General features: G+C 42.5%; 1 protein-coding gene across 1 annotated transcript; it reads right to left on the minus strand.

Moving 5' to 3' along the window:
- Nucleotides 1-3,994: 3,994 nt before the first annotated feature.
- Nucleotides 3,995-11,232, minus strand: CLEC3A (C-type lectin domain family 3 member A). The gene is made up of 3 exons (XM_029237512.1): nucleotides 11,118-11,232; nucleotides 6,146-6,229; nucleotides 3,995-4,386 (listed from the first exon to the last, which is right to left on the minus strand). The coding sequence occupies exons 1-3, from the start codon at nucleotides 11,230-11,232 to the stop codon at nucleotides 3,995-3,997; spliced, it is 591 nt and encodes a 196-aa protein (XP_029093345.1).
- Nucleotides 11,233-24,913: the final 13,681 nt, after the last annotated feature.

Genomic DNA, 24,913 nt, shown 5'->3' on the forward strand with positions numbered 1-24,913 from the left:
ACACACACACACACACACACACACACACACACACACACACACACACATTTCCTCCCTTTCTCTCTCTTTTTCTCTCTCTCCCTCTCCCCCTTTTCCCTTCCTGCCCTATCATTGCTCATCACTGCTTCTATTTGTTATAATTCATTCTGCACATTGCATCCAACTGGAAGGGAAGTATTCTATCAGAGCCCTAAATTCACTTTGTCCCAATTTAGTGTCTCCAGCAAAAAAAAAAAAAGTTTCAATACTCCCAGTGTCCATTGGCAACCACTGGAAAAGATTCTGATTGGGTTTGCCTGGGCTCTGTATGTCTCCCTGAACCAGTAGAAGTGTCAGCTATGCTTGTTTGAGTGTGTGCACAATTTTTTTTTTTATTAGTGTATATTCAATTTGGTGTTTATTTCCAGGAATTTATTTAAATCCGTGCCCACTTTGTGGGTTTCAGTTTAGGTTAAACTAGATAGTAATAATCTGTAAATTCACAACTTTCATATGTAATTAGAGCTACTAGTATTTTCTTCTCAGACTCCAGTGGAGAGTCTTGCTCTCCTCCTGTGGACTAGGTTGTAATATCCTGGAGTGCAGATACCATAACTTACTTCCTTTCTGTCCTTCCATATTACCTAGCATGATGCTTTATAGTTAGTAGGCGCCCTTTGAATCTCTTACAACAGATTAAATTAGTTACTTAAGTAGCTAAAATTGGTGGGCTTCTTCATTTGTTAGATGTGCTTTATTTGGTGACGATGATGGAAGTTCTCACTAATGTAAGAACAGGAAAAAGTTTCTATCTTAATTTTAATTTCAGAAACGTTATTCAGCATTGTTAGAGAAGAGAAAGGACCCATTGAACCTTGAGATATGTTCTCCTTCGAATCCCTAATTTGAATCTCAACTATTATTTCCTTTAACTAATTGATTTTTACTTTGTACCTCATTTAACAATATGGATGGAAGCATCTGTGATGGGTAGAGAAATTGCTCTTAGTATTGTTCTTCACACAGATGAATTGTAGATCCTACCCTTGACTTGAGTTAAAGGGAAACAAAACTGCTGGAATCGGCAGAGACTGTCTCTGGGCAAGTAGCTACAGCTTTAGACACTTGCTCTCAGACTGTGGCGTGTGGTCCAGCCCTGTTGGCTTGCACTAGATGCTTTTAGAAATGAAGAATCTGGGGGGCTTCCCTGGTGACGAGCCACAGCTACTGAAACCTGTGCGCCACATCTACTAAAGCCCGCACACCGCAACAAAGAGTAGCCCCGCTCGCCGCAACTAGAGAAAGCCCGCGCACAGCAACAAAGACCCAACGCAGCCATAAATAAATAAATAAATAAATAAATAAATATATATATATATATATATTAAAACAAACAAAAAAAAGGAAATGAAGAATGTGGGGCCTCAGTCCAGATCTATCGGGTCTGCAAGTTGATACGGTTCCCATGTGATTTTTAAGCACAAGAATGCTTGAGAAACACTTCTTTAGAGATTAGAATCAGCTTTCTGGTAAATCTTGTAGGGACTTGACTACTTTAAATATAACTGCAGGAAGCCAAGGGTTTATACTAGGGATGACAATTATGTAGTATAAATGTTGGTGTCCTCCTATCATGAACTTGTGAGACATTGCTAATTGCTCATGGCACTCTTTCTACCAAGTTTCAGAATTCGTTATGTTATAGTCCAGGCAGCTTCCAAGGAGTGGGTGTGGCTTCTGGTTGATATGTTGGCTAAGTAATAAAGTCAAGGTCATGAGTCTGACCCTGGGCAAACCAGATAATCTCTTAATCTACTCCTTCCAATCTTGCTCTGTCTCCCATCCATCTGCCCCTTGTCTTGGTAACTCATCTTGATTTGCCCTCACTAACTAACCTTCCTCTGTTCCTTTGAATTAAGCTTCTCTGGAGCTTTCTGGTTGGGGCATTTGGGGGAACATGACCTTATCTATCACCATCTCCTAGGTACCCAAACTCTGACACTGACTTGTGTGAACCGGAGTTGTCTTTATTTAACCCTTTTGAAGCAGATTCAGACTGAATGCCCCATCAAGGTCAGGTGTTGGCCCAAACTGTTATCCCACATGAGGGAACAGGGAGATGGATTAGAGTCCACTTCCATTGCCTGTTTGAACAGACTTGACCTTGTCACAGCTCCTTCTGAGTTGCTAAGGATGTAGAATCTGAGTCAACTTTTGGCTTCTGGTCACAACTTCACTAATCCTGGGGGTGATTTAGGGCAAATTACCACACCTCTCTTCTTCAGTTTGTTCTTTTGTGAAATGAAATAATTCTAGAGCCTAAATCCCTAGATTTTTCCAAAGATAAATGAGAATTATGTAAAATTGAGCACAGTGTCTAGAATATGCTACTCATACTATCTATGAATCTCATTATTGTCATTATCTTTAAGGAGACTGTGGTTCTGTTGGCGTAGGAAGTTGGCCAGCATCAACCAAAACTAATTGCAGATACAAATTTTGTTTTTAAGTCTCCTCCTCTCCCTGGACTTTTTTTTTTGCCTGCGCTGTGCCGCTTCTGGGGTCTTAGTTCCCTGACCAGGGATGGAACCCAGGCTCCAGCAGTGAAGGCGCTGAATCCTAACCACTGGACCACCAGGGAATTTCATGGACTTTACTTCTTTATTGTCAAGTAAAACTATCCTTGTAGTACATCTAAATCACCGGTTTGATTAAATCCAGGGTATTTCCCCCTGAATTTTGCCAAGTCTGATATAAACCAACATAGTTTAAATAACTGTAATCAATACCCACATACATCCACATTGATCAGAATTCAGGCTTTATTATTGTGCAATGTAAAGAACTAAAACTTAATTCCAAGCATACATAATTAAAGTTTGTAGAGAAGGATTTTGCTCCCAAAACACAATCAGCATTTAAAGAAAAAAAAAAGACATTTATTTGAAAAACAGAATATACTTAGAATTGTTTGCTCCTAAGAAGCCCATTTCCCCCAAGTCTTGACTTCGTAATTTCATATTAAGCAATGACGTTACTTTACACAATCTAGTGAAACAATTTAGTGGGAATAGCAGAATAATAAAAAATAACATAGACATGTGACTCCAAAATAATATTATTTAAATCCAGCTTTCAACCTCCAAATATAGATTGCTCATAATAGACTTAAATATATGATTGTTAAATATATATAAGTATGTAAAATATGTTAAAAAAAAGGAAACTAACATGTCATATCCACCCTTGATTTCATAAAGTCAGGTAGAGATGTTAATGCAGGGAAAAAGTAGACTTTTTAAAATTTTCTTTTTCTATACAATCTGCTACTCTGTTCTGTCTTAGGGTTACCAATACTGCCTTAATATTTCCTTCCAGATCTTTACTTGGAACTTCCAAAAAAAAAAAAAAAAAAAAAAGATGTGTATATGGCTGGAGGGCTGGGGGGAGTAGGATGGGTTTGAAGAAAATGGAATTAAATCAGAACCTCTCTGAGACGTTCATGTTTTGATGTGACAGAGAAGATACTAGTCCCGTCGGGATGCTGCAACTCAAAGAAAGGGTGATGGACTAATATGATACTATCATTAGGATGGAACAGATTGAACATCAGACTGAAAAGTTTTTGGATTATGTAGCACCTCATCAATCAAATATATCCTAAACTTTTAAGAGAAAATCTTCCAGGTCGTCTAAGCTTGCTTTTCTGGCTGTTGTATTTTTAACACTAACCTGGTCGATACAAGTAGGAGGGACCAGGAGTGAGAAAGGTCTGATAGCCCATTTTGCAGAAGCCCCTTTAACAGTGTGTACATGGCTAGATCATTATTTTCTGCTCCCCCATACCCCAGGGAGGGCAAAATCACAATACAATGTGGTAGCAAAACTGGCTGACTCTTGTATTCCTGTGAACACAGAGTCCCATGAGGGAGGACAATTTTGACTTATTCTTGGGATCCATCAGCCTATAAATCATGACGGATCTTGCTTGGGAGACACATTCAAGAAGGGTCTATCAGGGGATGGCGAACTCACATATGTACCTCTTGCTGCTACGACAGACCTCGTCACTCCATTTGCCCTGGGCTGACTGTGAGAAGAGGACACAGTTTTCCCGCTTGCCACCGTTAGGCTGTGCAAGGTCCCAGTTGAGGAAGGAGATGGCGACTCCATTGATATCGACAAACTTGCCTTCTGTGACCATGTCGTTGATGCCCAGCCAAAAGTCATTGACCCCCGGCAGGCTCCTTTTACCATAGTCTCGGATGGCATTGATTTCATCGGAGCTTCTGGGGACAACCAGCGTCCCTCCCTTGGAAATGCAGTCTTCGTTGGCTTCGTGGAAGTGCTTCAAGCCTTCCAAAGCAAGGTAGCACTTCTTGTGAAATTTTGTGCCTCGGAGACAGACTGTAAAGATGTGAAATTTGACATATTAAGATGCTTTTGTAGTATAATAATCCAGGACTGGATCTGGCCAATAGCATTAAATAGTTGTGGAATGAATGATGTGCAGTGACAATGGTGAGTTAGCATGTACTAAAGACTTTGTATGAGTCAGACACTGTGCCAAGTACTTTACATAAATGAACTCATGTCATAATCACAACCATCCCATGAAGTGAGTTTTCATTATGCCCATCTTTACATATCAGGATAGTGAAGCTTAAAGAAGTTGTTACTTATTAACAACTTAGCCTATAAAAAGGTGACTTACCCATCACATAAGATCACAACTACGGAAACCCAGGTCTGCCTCACCCTTAAACCCTGGCCTTTAGCCTCCTGCTGCTTGAATATATACATGTTCGCTAGTTTGTGTAGCTCCATTATGTGCTGAATTTCCTTGGAACTTTTGGAACTGGTTGGTGTGCCACAATTATTAAAAAACAAACAAAAACAAAAGTGAGTTTGCATGTGGAGCGATAGGGCTTTTCTTATGCAGATAACTGAGCCCTGGTAATATTGTTTGTCTTACCCAGGATAAAACAAATAGAAAGAAAGTTTCGAGGCATAACGTTGGAGAGTCAGGCTCCAGGGCTGTAGTGCCTGGACTTAGGTGTCAGTTCTGACATTTACTAGCTGTGTAAGCTTTGGAAAAATTATTTCATTTCTCTGTGCCTCAGTTTCCTCATCTGTAAAATGAGGATAATCATAGCAGCAGCATCTGATAAATTGTTGGAGGATTAATGCGTTAATGTTTATAAAGTATTATTATAGTCCCCAACTGTGGTTAGAGGGTTAACAAAACTCTCCCCTTCTGCAACCGCATTTGGCCGTCCTTTAACTTTCTAATTCTGTTCCCCTGGAAACCTGATAAAGGGCCCTGTCACCAGTGTTACTAGGCAACGTTGCTTATGGTAAAAATGACTCAGGATCAGTAACATACAGCTGGCCTGGGAGTTATAAATACTTGATGGAAAAGCTGTAACTTCAGTCCTCCTTGAAGGTAGTAAGTCTTATAATTGGGCAGTTCTCTTGTGAGACCCTCAAAGCTCTGCTTTTGGAGTTCCTATGAGAGTATTCATTCCTGAGGATGTGAACCTTACAAGCCAGGGATGTTCCTGAACTTACCTAGTGTGGCTCTCTTTTCCTTGCCCTGGGAGCCAGCAGAGTAGCTCCTGGACAGCAGTGGGTACAGCTGCATAGGCTGCCAGGAGCGCTACTCCATGAAAAAGGAACACTGGATGCTGCCCTCTGCTGGCAAGCTGTGGCTCTAACCACTGGTCTTCTCTGCATGTGTTGCCCTACTTGTCGGGAGTGAGTCCTCTGATCCTGTGTTCAGTTCAACCTCGGCGATCTCCCAATGGGCACTTAGTAAACATCTAAATAATGCTGATTATTTTAGCTAGCTAATACTTCTTCAGTTTTCTTTCATTGCCCATTAAAGAAGAATTATGGACGGACTTTTAAAATGTATTATTGAAATGCCTGGTTTTATTTCTATACCACCCATTTACAGTAGTAGGGAGTGGAAAATCAAGCTAATTTCCCCAAACAGTCATCTCCCCAGCTTTTAGATCCTTTCTCCTGGACACGTCTCTGGCTTGTCAATGTCTCTTTTAAAAAAATGTCGCTTACAACTCAACACGTACTCTCTATATGGTTTGAATTGCTGACAAATCACAGTTTCTTTTCCTATCTCGTTTGAGATGAGATGGGATCTCACCTGTCTGCAGGGCTTGCATTTCCTTCAGGGCATTGACTTCTCTCCAGAGCTTTTCCACTTGAGTCTTCAGGTCTCCATCCTTTTCTGAGGATATTTTAGGGTAGGGTGGGATAGGAGGAATGAAAAACATATGATTAAAACAAGATACAAATAAAACAAAATAAAATAAACCTTTGGAATCCAGAATCTAAGGCGAGGGTGATTTTGATGAAACTGAGCCCAGTGTACGTGGAAAATAATGCATGAAAATAAGTTAGCCAGGAAGATGTATAAGGGCTTGGTGGGAGTAATAATATTAGAAGGTCCTTCTGGGGGATGGGGCTCCTGTCTGTTGCTCCAGCCCCACCCTGTGGGACTCGCCCTCCATCACCAGACTTCAGACTTGTTGATTTCAGATGCATCCTAGAGCAACCTGTCTCATCTCAGGATGCTTCTTTTGTGTTCCTTCTGCCTGGAACACTCTTGCCCAGCTCTTGTCCATCTCCTTATCAAGCTTAAAGTTCTCCTCTTCTTCTTTTTTTTTTTTTTAACATGTTTATTGGAGTGTAATTGCTTTACATTGTTGTGTTAGTTTCTGCTCTATAACGAAGTGAATCAGCTATACATATATCCCCATATCCCCTCCCTCTTGAGCCTCCCTCCCACCCTCCCTATCCCACCCCTCTAGGTGGTCACAAAGCACCGAGCTGATATCCCTGTGCTATGCGAGCTGATATCCCTGTGCTATGCGGCTGCTTCCCACTAGCTGTCTATTTTACATTTGGTAGTGTATATATGTCCATGCCACTCTCTCACTTCGTCCCATCTCACCCTTCCCCCTCCCCTTGTCCTCAAGTCCATTCTCTACGTCTGCATCTTTATTCCTGTCCTGCCTCTTCCTCTTCTGAGAAGACTTTCTGATCATCCTCTCTACATTAGCATCCCTCTGGCTGATCTCTTTCCTTGAACCTTTATTTTTCTTCCGCACAATTTCTGCAATCTATAATCGTCTTCCTTTACTTACTTAATATCATCTCTCTGGTTGTCCATGGTATTCCCGATGTTTAACATGAAGCTTGGCACATAATCAGTCTCATAATCTTTGCCGAGTGAACGGACACTTCATGGCATGCAAAATACTTCTGTGTTATTTTCATTTACTCTTCAAAAATAGTTATGAGTGGAGGAAAATGAGATTCCCATTGAAGGATGAGAATGAACTCAACGAGCTAAATTGGCAGATAAGTGGTAGAACTCACACTCAGACTTAATTGGGTGCCCCAGTCCCCTGTCCCCAGTATCCGTACTCAGCTGATGTTCCAGGTATAGTGGCTCCTAGCAGGGTTCAGTGATTTTCATGGAGAAGCAGGGAAAGGCAGTGATAAAAAGCCCTCTAAAAATGCTTCTGCATTAGGAATTAGCAATTTACTTAGTCTTGAATGTCCCTGGATGAGGTTAGTCTTCGTGGCTGTCCTTTAACAACCTTGGGTATAAGTAAGTAGTAGAAAATGAGCAGCCTTAACTAAATAAAAAATCCAGACCTGATGGGGACTGTCTTAGGAACTGACAGCTTGTGAGCTCTTCAAAGGCAGGAATTATAATAGATCTTAATAAATATTAAAAGCCACCATATACTGTGCACCGGGAGGTTAATTCTTTCAGTATTACTATGAGACGGACGCTATCATTTCACAAAAGGAGAAAGAGAGGCACAGAAATCTGAATTAACCTGTCAAAGGTCACCCAGCTAGTAAGGTGCAGAGTTGGGATTTGAATCTCTCTGGCTTCAAGTCTGTTCTCTTCCCACCCCTCCCGTCTGCTTCTGCACAGTGACCACCTTTACCTGGTTGGTCCCTAGTACATGGCCTCGAATAGCTAAGATGCTTGAAGCTTGGTATGGCTGTTCCTAGCTGCCTTTTTGTGGGGATACCACATAGGGAATTTCAGGACAGGACCAAATCCAAATGTGCTGATTCACTTTACCCTCCCACCCCTTTTCTTTTTTTGGCCACACCGCACCGCAAGCAGGATCTTAGTTCCATGACCAGGGATCGAACCTGTGCCCCCCGCAGTGGAAGTGGGGAGTCTTAACCACTGGACCGCCGGGGAAGTCCCTCATTTTCCCCTTAAACATACGCTTTGCAAGCCAGGTGTTTCCACATTTGGGTTAGGAAATGCCTTCTGGGGTATCCAGGGATGGACATCAATTCTCAAAGCGTCCAGTAGCTCAGCTGAGAAGGACAGTAACTCAAGGGTTTCCTCAACGGGACCATAGAATCCAGAATAAATATAAGGGTACCTTCAGGATGCAAAGCCATCGCCTGTTGGAGGCCAGACTTGCAAAGACTGCTGAAGTTTTCTCCCAAGTTACAAGTTGTAAACCATACAAATGTCACCCCCAGTCCCTCTTGGCTTCCTGCTCCATGCTATTTAAATAAAGGGCCTCCATAGGGAAGCTGTAAACATTGTAATTAACATGAAGACACATGAATTATTATTAGGCTCTTGGGAGATCACTATGGAAGTCGTTATCCAGGTGGCTTGGCTTCTGCTTCTGTCCTTTGTGAGAAATGTGGATGTGTTTTGTTGACAATGAATACAGGGAACAACTATTTCACAATCAAAAAATTTATTTTTGATTCATGACTACAACATAATTTGCATTGCTCCACCTAATTTGTTGAGACCTATGAAGCAAATAGCAGGGAAAACTTGGTTTTGGAGCTAAATCACTCAACTGCCATTTTGAGTTTTTAAAAAAGGCTCCCTTTCATTTTATTATTGTTGTTCTCCAAAAGCAGGTGCAGTGTAGGAATGCAAAAATAATTCCTGGAATAAATGACCAGTAAGCGTATGAAAAAATACCTCAACTTTGTGAACCATCAAAGAGATGCAAATTAAAAGGTTTTTGGGTTTTGTTAGGCTGGCGCAGCTTAACCTGATGATAGGATGTCAGGTTGTCAAGGTGTGAATGGGTGCTCTTATACGCTGAAGATGAGAGCATGGGTTCATGCTACCATTTTGACAGACAGTGTAATTAACCTACAATTTTACTTCTGGAAGCGTATCATCACAATATTCTAGCATGGGGATCAATATCTGTTTACAAAGTAGTTCACTGAGGCATTGGATCATAAAGGGATGGATTTGATGAACACAAAAGTTCACCAAGAGAGAACAGATTAAATAAGTCATGACCCATCCATAAGGGAATATTATGCAGCTGTTAAAAGGGCTGAGGTATGCCTTATATTTAAGGTTATCCAAGATTTAATAGATAAAGTCAATTAATTTGTCTGCCAAGTACTTTGGATAGCCAACTCTTATTTTGTTAAAAGTATCAATTTTTAATCGGACGTTAAAGAAAACTCTGGGGATACTATCTCCTAACAGTTAATAGGGGGTAATTCTGTGGAAAGGATCGAGAGAGAAAAAATGGCTTTCGCTTTTGATTTCATAAACTTTGGTATTCTTTCCAGGTACTTAAAATATTTTAAAAATGTATGGGGGAAAGAAATGTTTAGCAAGTTTAGACTAATGGTTTCACTTACTGTAGAATCTACTTTCTCAGATCTCAAAGCAAAAATGAGCAAAACTGCTTTGGGAGGATGATATTTAAAATGTGGACCCGTCTGTTAAAAAACAAACAAAAGCATGTGTGCATGCTTGTGTGTGTGTCTTGGAGGGTAGGGCATAATAACCTGAACTACAACTGAGAAACGCCCACACAGCACGCACACACACACTCACATATTCAAACACCTCCCTGCATCCTTACTGGGTGGTCACCACTTTGCTAAGTCCTTCTTTATGGTAAACAAATGCTGGCAACAAAAGTATTCCACATCTTCTCTCCCTCCTTTTCCTGTCTTCATCACTCATGAGAAATATTTTAATCTATCATTAAAAGGAATAACAGAGGAGTGTAATATTTTATAAGGAAAAAAGATTCCACTTAAGAAACTTTGCATCAGACCTAAAGTGTATAAATAAATATTCCTGGAAAAGGGCACTGTGTAATCTTAAAAACATGGTGCAAGATAAGCTCCCTTTTACCCACCAGCCATTCGTGTTGTGTTAAATCAAGACTTTAATGTTATTTGTATCTTTAGTGTGTTTTGTTACTAATGAATTGAAATTGATAGGGAAATAGTGTCCTAATATTTACCTTGAAATATCCTGATATGAAAATGACTCAGGATGAGATAAAACATCACCCCACACTTTTCTTGATGCTTTTCCTTTTGATTTGGTTTTAGCATATTGCAAATACATTGCCATCATCATTGTTCCTTGCAGGATTTTTTTTTTTTTAATCTCTTAACCTAATTCAAGCCACCCCAAATTTGGGTTTGCTTGGAGATTGTTTTGCATTAAAATGTCTTCAAATGCTACATGACGTTGTTTGTTGAAATATTTTTAAGTGAAAGAGTTTCAACTTCTCTATGACATTAAAATCTTAAAAATATAGTATAGACTGTCCTTATATTGCCAGGGATATGAAAATATACCTACATGATAACTAATGATGAAACGGAAGTCACATTACCAATAGCGTTATCCTCTAGTGCACATTTAATAAGATTATAGTTATCTTGCAGGTTTATGTGAACATCATACAGTATCTACGAGTGAAATGGTATACCCTGTTAATCAGTCTCTTCTACTTGATCCCTCATTCCAAATACCTGATGTTGTATCCAGGTTATCACCCTCCAAAGAGCGTTCTCATGCCTAAGCTCACCTGACAAAGGATATACAGTACAGAATACAATACAGATATACAATGCAGCCTACCACTTGATTCCTTTAAATATCAAACTGTCCCAGAAAATTAAGAGGTCACTCAGTCCCCTGAAAATGCCATATGCACCTGAAGCCACGGTACGGTCACCAGAGCTAGTGTCCTTGAAGAATCTGGAAATGAGCATCGTCCAGCTCCTCCCCGCCCTGAGCTAGCCTAGAGTTTTGCGGGACGGAGAGACCCCGTTACCTTTCACTCGGCGTTTGCTGTGCTTCCTGGCTTTGAACTTGGACGTGTGGCTGGTGGTCTGGTCCAGGAGTAAGGTGATAAGCAGGATGTAAATTACAAGTCCATTCTTTGCCATGGCTCTCAGGCAAGTCTGACAGCCACTGTGCCAGCTCCTCTGAAGTACGAGGGGGCAGGTAGACTTCCCAGCCACATCTTGCCCTGAAGTGCCTGGGGCCACCTTTATAAAAGCACGCTGTGCGGGTTGGCTGGAATCCTGCTGACTGAACGTTGGAATGCCTCTGCTGGCTGCAGCATAAGGTGGCCCCTGTTCTCGTGTCTTCTTGAGGCTTTAAAAAAAACTTTCCTCCTAGGAAAATTTTTCCTACTTGACTTGCCTTTTCAGAGCATATCAGAGTTTATTAAGGGACTAAGGGTTTCATTGTTGTCTTTTTTTCTTTTCTTTGTTTCTTTTTTTTAAATTTAAAGTCCAGGAAGCATGGGGTCTGTCTGTGAAGACCCCAATATTTAAGTCTTTGGTTTGGCGGTCTGAAGTTCACTTAATGTTCTGGGAAATGTATTCAGTGACACACACACACAAATCTAGGAAAGTTATTGTGTGCGTGCGTGTGTGTGTGATGCCAGAGCACCACCTGTGTCTGTTCACACTCACGTGACTACACAGCTCATGTGGAACTTGGGAAGGGTTTGCTCGCAGAGAGTAACGAAGGCGGTCGAAGGGGACAGTCCATGATCAAGTATAAGGCCTTCTGGTAGGATTTTGTAGATTCACCAAGAACTAGATTCTTGGGAAAACACACCTTAGAAAGAAAAGAAAAGAAAGACGGTGAATTTTTTCCATAAGAATTAAAGTAACGTATAAACTATTGTTATCTTGCATATCTCCACCAACCAACACTTTTTTCTTTGAAATTTTTCCAAACACCTAAAAAACACTTTCAAAGGAAGTACAGAAATAACGGAGAAATATAATGAAAGACTTGGTATAATTATTCTTACCCAAACAATGGGCTTTAAGGAAAAGTACTGAGAACCAGGCAGGCTTTTTGCGACACAAGCAAGGGACCTCCATGGGTGCGACCAAGATGGAGTGAGTTAGACCTTGGGAAAGGCCTCCGCGCTAACTGACTCCGTTCATATCACTGTTGGGTGACCAGGTGCAGATGGAGGCCAGGGTTTGCAGATTTTGGAAGGTCTGAAGGACCAAATCCATTTTATCTTTTTTTTTTTTTTGAGACAATACAGGAAGAATCAAGGGGCGATTGATTCCTTCTGAACGTTAGTGAGGAAAATGAGTCTAATCCATCTTCATCTCCTTCTTGCTAAAGCCACTTGTAGACTACCTATGTACTGACATCAAAGGAAGACCACTGATGTAGGAAAGTCTAACATAATCTAGAGATGTAAGTGTGAGATAAAAAATGAAGATTTTACTTGTAATGTAAACTCCTTGTACCGATGTGGACAATCTACGTGCAGGCATTTGAGAGCGTTGTAGAAACAAGCTGAGCTAGGTTCACGTCCTTCTTTCATCTGTTTAGCAGCTGTGGGATCTTGGGCAAGTCACTGAACCTCTCTGAGTCTTTACTCATCTTAATAGTGGGACTAGGGCTACTAACTTTACAGGGCTGTTGGAAAGATTAAACGAGACAGTGACTATAAGCGCTTAGCACAATGTCCAGTGGTTAATAAGAATAGTGATGATGATAATAGCAATAATATCTGAATATCCTGACCATAAATTATAGTAGTATGGTAACGGCAGATATTTCTGGTCTTTACAGCAAGCCCACGGGATACGCGTTCTACTTTTAAAAAAAAAATTATTGGAGTATAGTTTTTTGCATTCTCTCCATTTTATAGATGATTGAAACTGAGCCTCAGAAAGGTTAAGTGGATTGGTTTAGTGTCACTCAGGTCCCAAGGGTGGGAGTAGAATTTAAAATCTAGTTCTGATTGACTCTTTTGATCTGGGAAACATGTGCTTTGATTTAAAAAGGGAAAAGGATCAATGTTTTACAGTTATCTTGTGATTGATCCAAAAAGCTTTCTGCCAGCTTCTCAGGTCCTTTACTCTGAGATTGCAAGTTACAGAACAGTGGTGGAAAGCTAATGATTCCTCTTAGATCTTTGATCTGTGCTATGTTCAAACTAGGCTTATAAGAACATGGTCTTTTTTCTTCAGAATAAATCTATACTGTTTTAAGCTCTTTTCTCTTTCCAGGAAAGCCTCTGACACTTTTTTTGATTGTTTTCTGTTTGCCAGGTCTGAAAGCCCGTGCTTTCTTCTTTTTAAATTAATAAACTGTTTTTTAGAGCAGTTTTATTTTTTTCCATAAATAAATCCAGGTTTATTTTTTTATCAGCGACCTCTTCTCTTAATTGAAGTATAATTAATTTACAATGCTGAGTTAGTTTCACGTATACAGCAAAGTGTTTCAGTTATACATATATATATTTCTTCAGATTCTTTTCCATTATAGGTTATTACAAGTATTGCGTATAGTTCCCTGTGCTATACAGTAGGTTCTTGTTGTTTACCTATTTTATAAATAGTGTGTGTATGTTAACCCCAAACTCCTAATTTATCGCCCCCATCCCCCCTTTCCCCTTTGGTAACCGTAAGTTTGTTTTCTATGTTTGTGAGTCTATTTCTGTTTTGTAAATAAGTTCATTTGTATCTAGAGCAGTTTTAGATTTGTAGAAAAACTGAGCCGAGAGTACTGAGAGCTCCCAGAAACCTCCTCTTCACTCCCTGCCCCCCAGTTTCTCTTATCGTTACCATCTTGCATGTGTGTGGCATATTTGTTATGATTGATGAATGAATATTGATATATTATTATTAACTGAAGTCTATAGCTTATATTAGGGTTCACTTTTTGTGTTGGATAGCTCTGTGGATTTGGACAAATAAAGGTAATGTCATGTATCCACCATTACAGTGGCATATAGGACAATTTCACTAAAGCCCACGTTTTTTGTTTTAATTAAATAATTGAGTGTTCACCTCTTTCTCACTGCTATTGCCTGGTCCTCCTTAGGACTCCCTCCCGGATGCTCTAATCTTCTACACGCTCTCCTTAGGTGGGCCTTATTCTGTCTCAAGGCTTCAAATTCTCTGTCTGAGACTCTCCCACACTTACCTCTTGACTTGGCTCTCCTCCTTCAGACTCACAGCTCCATTTGCCCATGTAATGCTTCCAATTGTATTTCAAAAGACATCTCAAACTCGTGATGCTTTAAATTCAGTTCTGGATTCTTCCCCTGTTAATGTCCCATGATTTTTTTTTTTTTTTGCCGCATGGCGCGGCTTATGGGATCTTAGTTCCCCTATCAGGGATTAAACCCAGGCCACCACAGTGAAAGCACTGAGTCTTCTTAACACTGGACTGTCAGGGAATTCCCCAATGAATTTTAAAAAGCCCCATTCGTCCTGAGTCTTCCCCATCATAGTCAGTGTTCCATCATCCACTCAGTGGGCCAATTCTAAAATCTAGGGGCCATTTGGAGCCTTTGGCACCCACCTTTGCCCTCAACATCCCTCTCCACAACCTCATCAGCAGCCAATGCTGCTGTGGATTCTACCTCAACATACATTTGACCTCTCTCCTGCCATCATCCCATGTTGTGTCAGCAAGAGCTCTCATCCTAACTCATCTCATCCTTGAGATGGAGTTGGGCTCCCGCCCAACTCATGGGAAAGATACACATGTCACTGATGTGATTGTCCCTGTCCTATGTAAAACCCTCCAGATCTTTCCATTGTACTTAAAATGAAGCCCGGACTTCTTCTTTTTTGTTTTTGGCTGGGCCACGCAGCTCGTGGGATCTTAGTTCCCCAACCAGGGATCGAGCCTGGGCCCTCGGCAGCGAAAGCACTGAGTCCTAACCACTGGACCGCCAGGGAACTCCGAGCCCAGGCTTCTTCCCATGATGTCCAAGGCCCTCTTACCTGGTGAGACCTTACCTGCTTCTTCCTGGTGACTTTCTCCAATTGTGGAGAAGTTTTATCAGGTTTGACTCATCTTCACATTTCTCCATCCACCCGCACTGTGCTTTTCCACATGCTTTTTTTTCTGTCAGTATAGCCCACCCCTTCTTAAACTTGGTGTGTGCCCAAATTAGTGCCGTTTAGTTTATGGCTTATCCTCCAGGTCTGAACTCAAAGATGGCCTTCTCAGACATATCTTCTCTAGCTGCATAATCTAGGAAGGTCCTGCTCTCTTTTCTCCATCAAAGTACTCTGCTTCCTTTATAGCCCTTATCACAGTTTGTTACTTATTTTTAAATGTTTTTATTTGATTTACTTGCCAGATATCAGTCTCTCCAGCTAGGCTATAAGCTCCCAGAGGGCAGGGGCTGTGTCAGATTAGCTCGACTTTGCATTTAGTATAGTACTTGGCACGTAGTATTTGCTCAGTAAAATTTTTACTCGTGCAGGGCAGGGCAGTTTTGCTTTGCTTCCTTTCCTTCCCACCTCCCCTCTGAGGTCCTAGCAACAAGGCACTGGACCCAGGAAACAGCATCTCAACTCACGGAAGAGTAAAGAGCCTGAGGCTCATTTGGATGCATAACACGGGGAGCCTCGCTGAGAAAGCATCCCTCTCAGAGCTGGGAAAGTTGTAGGTGCTTGGCCCTGAGGCCAGACAGGGACGGGAACTTTCCTTTCCTCCTGGAGAGGTTCCGATTCCAGGTCATCCTCCTTCAGGGGAAAACACTGGAAACTCAATGTCTGCATGATTGGCTAGAAGAAGAGGAGGGATGGGAGTCAGGGGGTAGAGTTGAATCTGAGAATATTCTCAAGGTGAGGATTTTTGTCCCTGTCCCAAATGCTGATTGACGTCGGACATGACCTAACCCTTTTGGGTGGACCCCCACCCCCAAAACCTCAACAGGAAAAGCCCAAAGAGAAATGGCAGCGATCTGAAAAAAACACATTGTGAGCCACACACACATCAAAGATAAACGAGGGCAGATGGCCCTTTCCCCACCTGGGCCTTGGGGAAGGCAGGCCTCACTCAGTTTTCTTGGAGGTGGAACAATTCCTTTTTTGTGGAGCCGCATGATGTCGCCAGCTTGTCCCCTGGTCTGGACCTGGGCTTCTGAAAGGGCTATTTAAGAAGCCCACATTTATAGCCAGGGAATAGGAGCTATAAAAATATTGCCTTTAATCCAAAAGTGTTTGGTGAGGATTTTAAAACAGTCACCAGGGTTTTACTTTCTTTATTAAATTGCTGTTTACAACACATCCCCTGGCCACCCAGAGTCATTGGTGTGTTTATTCCACCAGTTGCTATTTAAAGTTGCTCCAGGCTGTTTTCCGGAGTGTCAAATTCTAACAGACGCATTCATCTGGTCTCGTGGCTGTTTGTCTGTTAATACTAAAGGGGGGACACATTTGAAGGCTGTGTTCAGAGGTTCTGGGGAAGCATTCAGGGGAAGTGATAGGAATGAACTTGGAAATAGCACGAGCAACGTTGAAATGTTTGGAGGGAAGATTGGTGATGGCAGATGTGCAAGTTGCCTTCTTTCTACTTAGGACTCCCACCTGTAGCTGTGACTGGTGGACAATGAATTTGAAGAGAAGGCTGGGGACAGGCTTTGAGACCGTAAAGACTCTGCTAAGATGGGGCAGTATTGAATAGAGGTGAAGAGTAAGGGTGCCGATAGTTTTGGGGTTAAAACTTCAGATCTGGGACTTCCCCGGGGGGTCCAGTGGTTAAGATGCCATGCTTCCAATGCAGGGGACACGGGTTTGATCCCATGTGCCACATGGCGCTGCCAGAAGAAAAGAAAACAAAAACAAAACAAAAACTTCAGATCTGTCACTTACGAGTTATATGAGAACGGCCAGACTTTGTCACCTCTCTGAACCTTGGTTTCTTCACCTGTCTTGCGGAATGGTTGAGAAAACTAGAGCATGTGTAGAAAACATGCAAGCCACATCTTGTCACAATAGGTGATCAATCTAAGGGCTTCCCTCACTACCATGATATAGATGCATGACGCATCATCCCTGCCCTGACCCCCAACCCCACAGGTTTGGTCCCATTTGTACTTACACTGAATATACTTCTATTACAGAACTTCTACACACTTTATACTTATTTTGTATTTGTCTCCCCCACATTCATTATCTTGGACACAGCTCTTGTCCTATTCTCTTCTGATTTCCTAGACCAGCGCTATCTGATGGGAGTGTTCAATGGCCACTTGTGGCTAGTGGCCGCCATGTTGGATTGCACAATTTTGGTGCCTAAAAAATGGCTACTCTTGAGTGGACACTTATAAATGTGTATTACATGAAATGATCCAATCAAGAGGGTTTAAAGAGATTACTGATTTAGATTCATTTAATCTTCTCTGAACTACTGTGCTAAGATTTTTTTATCTAAATATATTGATAGTAAGGAAGGCATTGTTATCCCTGTTTTGTAGAAGATGAGACCTAACCTTAGAGAGTGAAGTGGGTTTTCTTAGAATCCTCAGCTTCTAAGCTTCCATCAAACTGCGGTCTCCCACTCAGGGCTCAGCTGAGGGATGAGGTCCACCTGGCAGTGAAGAGGGGTTTGGGGCTCTGTGTGGAAGCCCTAGGAGGTCAGTGTGAAAATTTCTGGTAAAGTCGGGGCAGTGGAACCTCAAGTTTAGGAGAGACATGCAGTCATGCATCTGAGCTTGATACTTAAGTCTCTGATGTCGTTTCCCTGTCAAATCTACTCTGAATCCTTCTCATGATGGAGAACCCAGCAAGGCAGCCAGTTCTACTGCTAGAAAGTCTTGCCGTTCTTTCCTCCTTCTCCTCCATGTCTTCTCCAATCTATTGTGACCAGCTTTCTTTCCTGGAAACCTGTAAGGAACGGCTCCAGCCCTAGTTGAATTCATGAAGGCCCCCCTGAGGTTGCTGTGTCTGTCTTGACCATTTGACACTGTTCCGCCATCACTCCAAGCCCCTTGGGTCCCCCGACATTGATTACATCAGCTTCTGCCTGAGCCCCTCTGCTCTGCTCCAGGCCTGTGGGAGTTTCTCCTCTGAGCCAGCGTCTAGTGTGTGATCTCATCTGGAACCAGCTCCCTCCCCTCTTCTAGAACCAAGTGTTCTTCGGGCTGCATCCCACCCTGCCTTCGTGTGGGGCCTCTCAGACAGTGGCTGAGACCACTGCATGCTTGGCCCGAACAATCAGACACCTCACTATGTCCTTGCTTCCCACAGCAACATGCGGTTGTGGAAAGTGCACAAATGACGTCATCCAGACCTGGGGGGTGAATCGGGGCTCGCTCATTTGGCAGCTCTGTGACCTGGGCAAGCTCATTAACCTCTCTGATCCCCATGTTCCTGTAGCTGGGGACCGTGATGACAATCTGCCAGCATGATTGGGAAGATTAAAAAGATGCCCTAAAAGCCATCAGTACAGTGGCTGATACAGAAGAGTTTTCATATGTGGACCTCCTATGGGTAAATTATTCATCATTATCATCACCATCATTATAATATTGTCCCAGCTCTTAACGACTCTGCCCTTCGTGCCCCGATCTGACTGCCCCCTCCGCCCCATCCTCCAAGCACTCGCTATATCAAACAGTGCATTCTTCATGGAAGGCAAACATTCTGTTGGTCTGTTTTTCCTAGGTGTACCGATGTTTCAAATTTATCGTGAGTTGTGCCTGGCCCTCCTGCCAAGATAGTTTGAGAATACAAATAAGTCAGTATTTACCTCCCGTCCACTGAGAACAAGGTCAGTCCATAGTGGGAAAACCTTCACAATTCCTCTCTGTGGGCCTCCCAAGGTTGGACTTGGTGGAAATAGAGCTCAACCTTCGGGTGACAACAGTGAGGTCTTTGTTCTTACTCGTAATTCAGAGGCTTGTGACTCTGCCTGTGCTCCAAGCAAGATGACAGTAGGTTGCAGAGTGAACCTTTGAGAAGGTCTGCCTTTCTGGGTATTAACTAATTTTCCAACTTTAAATCCATGACCATCTTACTGGTGGAAATTTAGTGAGAGAATTCCAGTCACCTTATGTCCCCCCTGAGTGGGCTGGAGTAAACAGCCAAGCTATTCCTTTCAGTTGAGATGACATAAAAAAGACGGCCTTTTGGTCACCCTTCCAGCGTGTGCTTCCTGAGGCTGGAACCCTAAGTGGGTAAACTGAGGAAACTGTGTCCATGAGATCTGTTTCTCAGAAAGAATAGGAAAAGGAACCAATAGGTGGATGAATTGTATGTACAGGGCATTACTTACACTTCTTTTGCTTCTGATTAATAATGAGAAAGAGGAAGAGAAGCAGCAGATGGAGAGGATGGAGGGGTTGAAACCAGTTTGATACTGGATAAGTTGGTCTTAAGGTTTTCATGGTACACTCAGCTGTGTCTGCCTTATTGATGATTGAAAATAATGGCTGGACACTTGAATGAGGTAGAAAAAGAGAGTTCCATGAGAGAATCAATTATTTGTTAGTAGAGAATCAGTGACGGTTAATAGTGGGAATCTGATGATGGGGCTGAATCCAGGATACTTTGATGGTTAAAAGAGGAGAATCAGAGACAAATCCATGGGGTCCTGGATATTGAAGGGGTGGGAAGAGACAGGAAAGGGCTTCAGTGGCCACAAAGGCCAGAGAAAACCTGCATTTCCCTTTACCGAGTCAACAAACATTTAAAAAAATCTAGGACAAAGTTTCTTAGGAAGGAGAAAGAAAGAACTGGTCAAAGAAGTAAAAGAGGAAAAAAAGACTAAAATAAACAATTGTCTTGGGAATTAGAAAATGACTTGAAGCAATTTCTGTAATGCATTAGACATTGAAGGTGGATTGCAGTAAAATGAGATTAAGAAGTTAATTTTTTTAATAGACTTTTTTTTTTTTAAAGAATAGTTTTAAGTTCACAGAAAAATGGACCGAAAGGTACAGAGATTTTCTATATACCCTCCGCCCCTAGGTCTCTGCCTGTGCGTTGGGTCAGATGGGTAAGAGGTGTTTGTGTGCAAGAGGGTGGGGGACATGTCCCTCCCTCCGCAGCCTCCCACCCCGGGCCCTGCTTCGCCCCCATCCCCTGTGCCACCGGGATCCAGCCCCACGGTCTTGCATGGACCTCACTCTCAGTGCAGGAATGTGCTGGCCGCAGGGCCACACACATCCATGCCCACAGGCTGGTGGGCAGGAGGTGGCTCCCACTGCAGGCTCTGTGCTGGAATGGCTGTGTGGGGTGCTGGTTAAGGCCAAAGACGGTGGAACCAGAGGGCCTTGGTTTGAATCCTGGCTTGGACTTTTCAGTTGTGTGTGTTTGCTGCAAGAGAAGATGTAACAGCAGTGTCTGCCTCTTAGGTAGCGATAGATTAGCGACTACACACAAAATGCTTAGAACGGTGCCTTCCCAATAGCAAGTGCTAACACTTCTTATTAAATAGATGGTAATGTTGAGTGGTTCTAACCCTGGGCTGAAGCTCTTGTCTGTCAGAGAGAGGCTAGTTGTCCATTTAGTGAGTTGTCTCAGAGCCTCTGCACGAACCTGGTCTCCTGATTCTCCCCTAATATTATAGGGGCATGAGGAGGCTGCCTGACGGCTCAGAGAAACCCTGCTCTCTGTATCATGTATTGATAGGAGCCTCAGGTAGGTCTGCAACAACCCAGCAACCCAAGTTGTTACACGTTGTTTTAATTGATACATAATATTTCATATACCCTACTTTAACTAAATCTTCAGTTGTTTTAATTTCCAATTTTTCCTTTATTGTAAATAATGATGAGATGAACATCTTTTTGTGTTAATCTTTTTTCTATATTCAATTCTTGTCTTAGGACACACAATTCTATAAGTGGTTTTACTGAAATGCAGCAGAGTTTAATGCTTAACAACACAGACTGGAGCCTGATTGCCTGGGATCGCAGCTAGGCTCTACCACCAGCTCTCAGGTCATGGACAGTTTTCTGAGCCTTTCCATGCCTTGGTTTCCCCATCTTTAAAACAGGGGACAGGGACTTCCCTGGCAGCTCAGTGGTTAAGACTCCGTGCTTCCAATGCAAGGGGCATGGGTTCGATCCCTGGTTGGGGAACTAAGATCACATATGCCATGAGGCCAAAACAAAAAAAAAAACAACAAAAAAAACGGGACAAATAGTAGTACTTAAAAACAGTAGTACTTAAAATACAGGGTTATTAATGCTGACTTAAATATGTTAATACTTTTAAAGCACTTACTTAGAACAATGTTTAATCCATAGTAAGCAATGATAAATGATAATATCACTGGGCCAAAGGGAATGAATATTTTAATATTCTTGATACATATTGCTAATCATATCCCATGGGAAAGAGGAGAAGGTTTTAGTTTGTCTCCTTCCCAGGAGGAGGGAACTGTGATTGGATTAGGTCAGTTTTAGGATACAGATTGGGCCTTGTGGATCAGCAGTCAGCGTCACTGGTTCTTGGAAGGGTCCCACATGGAAACGGCTAGCTCACTCTTTTTGCCTCTTCCCATGAGCATTCCTTCTCATGGTGGTGAAGTGCTGAGATATGAGTCTAGGCAAAGGAAGATACAGAGGTTGCTAAATTGGGGGCAAGTTTCTGTGTTCCAGCCCAGTACACTGTGGAGAATTCTGTAGTGGAGTTTAAGACACAAGCTCTGCACTAAGTTGGTACTTGTGTCCATTCACCACTGTCCCTCATGCATGGGGGAGGAGGATTGGGTGGGCTAAGGCAGGATTCAGGTATTTCCATGCTGTCTGACCATAATATCATCTAATAATGCCCCAAATGCCATCATCCTGCATATTTTAAAGGGATGCGCCCGTTTTCCCACTAGGAAAAAAAATCTGTAAGAGGCAGATTTCAGTTTTATATTTTTTCTCAGACGTGTGGAGAGGTCGTTCAGATTAGGGAGAAGGATGGTGGGTGTAATGAAGGCTTGTGTGGGCATGTAGAAAATGCTGGTCTTTTTCTCAGAGTCATAGCCTTTAGGGCTTCAGAATCTGAACCAGCTTTTCTTTCCTTTCGGGAAAGCACTCTCATGTCCATTCTGAATGTCTGATGAACAGTGAAGGGGTTAGTGCTTTATGAGCATCTAGTTTTCATCTCAGGAGTCTTTTTTAGCTTCTGCTTTCACCTGAGCGGCAGAGGGGCCATCCAGTTTGCATTGGATGCCGTTTCTTGTGAAGGCTTCCTCCCAGTGGAAACCAAACAGGAAATATTCCCAGAGCTTGGCTGCCTGGGTGTGGAGACAGCAAGTCCAGGGGACAGGCTGATGTCTTTGAAAGACCCACATTCACCATGCCTGCTTCCTTCTGTAATTTATTTCTGCCCAAGGCGACTAGGCCATCCTCCAAAATATACACCAGATAGCTGGGATTGTTATTGAAAAACCCAGTACTTGCCTTGAGTATCCCTTATTGGAAATAAAGGAGCAAACAGTCTCTGGCTTAGGTCTATTCACAGTAGTTTAGAAGGAGTAAACAAAAGAATTTTTTCTAATGACCAAAAATTGAAAGAGGATTACTCAAAGGGGATTAATCTATTGGACTTTTTAGCCATCATTGAAATTCTGCTGTAAAAGAATATTGATCGGGCTTCCCTGGTGGTGCAGTGGTTAAGAATCCGCCTGCCAAAGCAGGGGACACGGGTTCAAGCCTTGGTCTGGGAAGATCCCATATGCCGCGGAGCAACAAATCCCGTGCACCACAGCTACTGAGCCTGCGCTCTAGAGCCAGCGAGCCACAACTACTGAGTCCACATGCCACAACTATTGAGCCCGTGCTCTACAGCCCATGAGCCACAACTACTGAGCCCGCGAGCCACAACTACTGAAGCCTGCGCGCCTAGAGCCTGTGCTCTGCAAGAAGAGAAGCCACTGCAATGAGAAGCCCGTGCACTGAAACGAAGAGTAGCCCCCACTCGCCACAACTAGAGAAAAGCCTGCACGTAGCAACGAAGACCGAATGCAGCCAAAACTAAAATAAATTAATTTAAAAAAAAAAAGAATATTGATCTACATGTAAAATTCCCATAGTATATTTTTGAAGGGGAAAAAGCAGTTATAAAACAGAACTTATGGGCTGGGTAGTAACAGGTCGAGAGATGCATGTGTATATCTGCATAGATTAGGGATAGGTCAAAATCATGGTTACTTGTGGGTGCTGAGATTGTTTTTTTTCCTCTTTGGTTTCCTAAGTCTTCTGCATAAAGCATGTATCAGTATTTTAAATGTAAACATTTAATTGAAGTATAACATACTTACAGAAACATGCCCAAATTATAAGTATACAGCTTTATGATTCTTCATAAAAATTAAATATGACTGTGCTACTAGTACCTAGATAAAACCAGCAGAACATTCCCAGCACCCCAGATGCTTCTTTGTGCACAGTCCTCGTCACTATTCCTTAGAGGGCTAACAACTGCAGTGGCTTTGGAAGATGTCAGCTCAGGCTGGCTCAGCTGTGTTTCCCAGAATTCCCTTCCCTGCATGTTTTGGGATATGATGGGGCACCAGCTTTCCCTGCAAGACACCCACATCACCCAGGTAGGAGGCAGTGAGAAACTGTTAGGGATTCCGGGTCATGCCCGTGGCATCTAGCTGGTCCTCCTTGTCTTCCACTGCACTTCCATCTTCCCTTCCGCGTGGCCAGCCCTGTGGACCTCAAGCTCCAGCCTCAGACGTGAAGATGACAGCCTTATTAACAGAGACTGTGTAACCAGTTTCCACAATTGCATAAGGTTGAATCCTGGTAATAAATCCTTTAATATGTGTGTGTGCGCATACATGTGTATCTCCTAATTAACGGCTTTGCTTCTCTGCTTGGACCCTGCCTGATAATAGATTGAGAAGGTGGAGGATGGGGGCCAGTCTTCAAGACGGCTCACACACTTGTGTAGCCCCCTCCCACCCCTGAGCAGGGCTGACCTGTGTCACTGGGAGGGTGTTCTGGAAATGGTGATGTGCGCCTTCCAAGATTTGGTCATAAAAGACATTCCATCTTCCCCTTCTCTCTCTCGGGTCTCTTGCTCTGGGAGAAGCCAGCTGTCATGTCATGAAGACGTTCAGCCAGCCCTGTGAAGAGGTCCAGAACCCCCAGAGCCACGCAGCTGAACTGCCCCCAAATTCCTAACTCACAGAAGCTACCTGAGTTACTAAACGTGTGTTCTTTTTTTGAGTTGCTGAATTTGGGGTACTTTGTTACACAGCATTAGACCCACAGAGTTGCGAGTAAATGAGATGGTTATTATGTAAGATCCTTAAGTTTTGGCGTGGTTTGTACCTATATATAGATATAAAAATCCTTTCAAAAATTCTGATAGTCTTGCTACAAATCTGAATCAGTTAGAGGCTGATTATAGTTACAGTTATATTTCTGCTATAAGGAACAGCGTCTTGAACAAATGGGTATGTTTTTCTCACATTAAGACATCTGGAGGGAGACAGTTCCAGCATGGGCTCAGGGGCTCAACATTTGGGTATCTGTTCAGTGTCTTTGCAGCCCTCTGGGCCTCCTCCTCAGGTATAAGATGGCTATAGTGGCTCCAAGCATCACATCTTTACAGACCACTTTGTAAAAAAAGTTTTTTTCATTTTGTTATTTTTATACAATTTTAAAGGTTATTTTTCATTTACAGTTATTACAAAATATTGGTTATGTTCCCTGTGTTGTACAATATATCCTTGAGCCTGTCTTATATCCAAGAGTTTGTACCTTCTACTCCCCCCCGACCCTAGTAGCCCCCCACTGACCCTGGGTAACCACTAGCTTGTTCTCTATATCTGTGAGTTACAGCATCACTTTGAAAGCAGTGGGGGGTGGGGCGAGGAGGGGGC

The sequence above is a fragment of the Monodon monoceros genome, unplaced genomic scaffold (genome assembly GCF_005190385.1).
Source record: "Monodon monoceros isolate NGI ecotype Baffin Bay Population unplaced genomic scaffold, NGI_Narwhal_1 Super_Scaffold_10, whole genome shotgun sequence".
Classification (NCBI taxonomy): Eukaryota; Metazoa; Chordata; class Mammalia; order Artiodactyla; family Monodontidae; genus Monodon; species Monodon monoceros.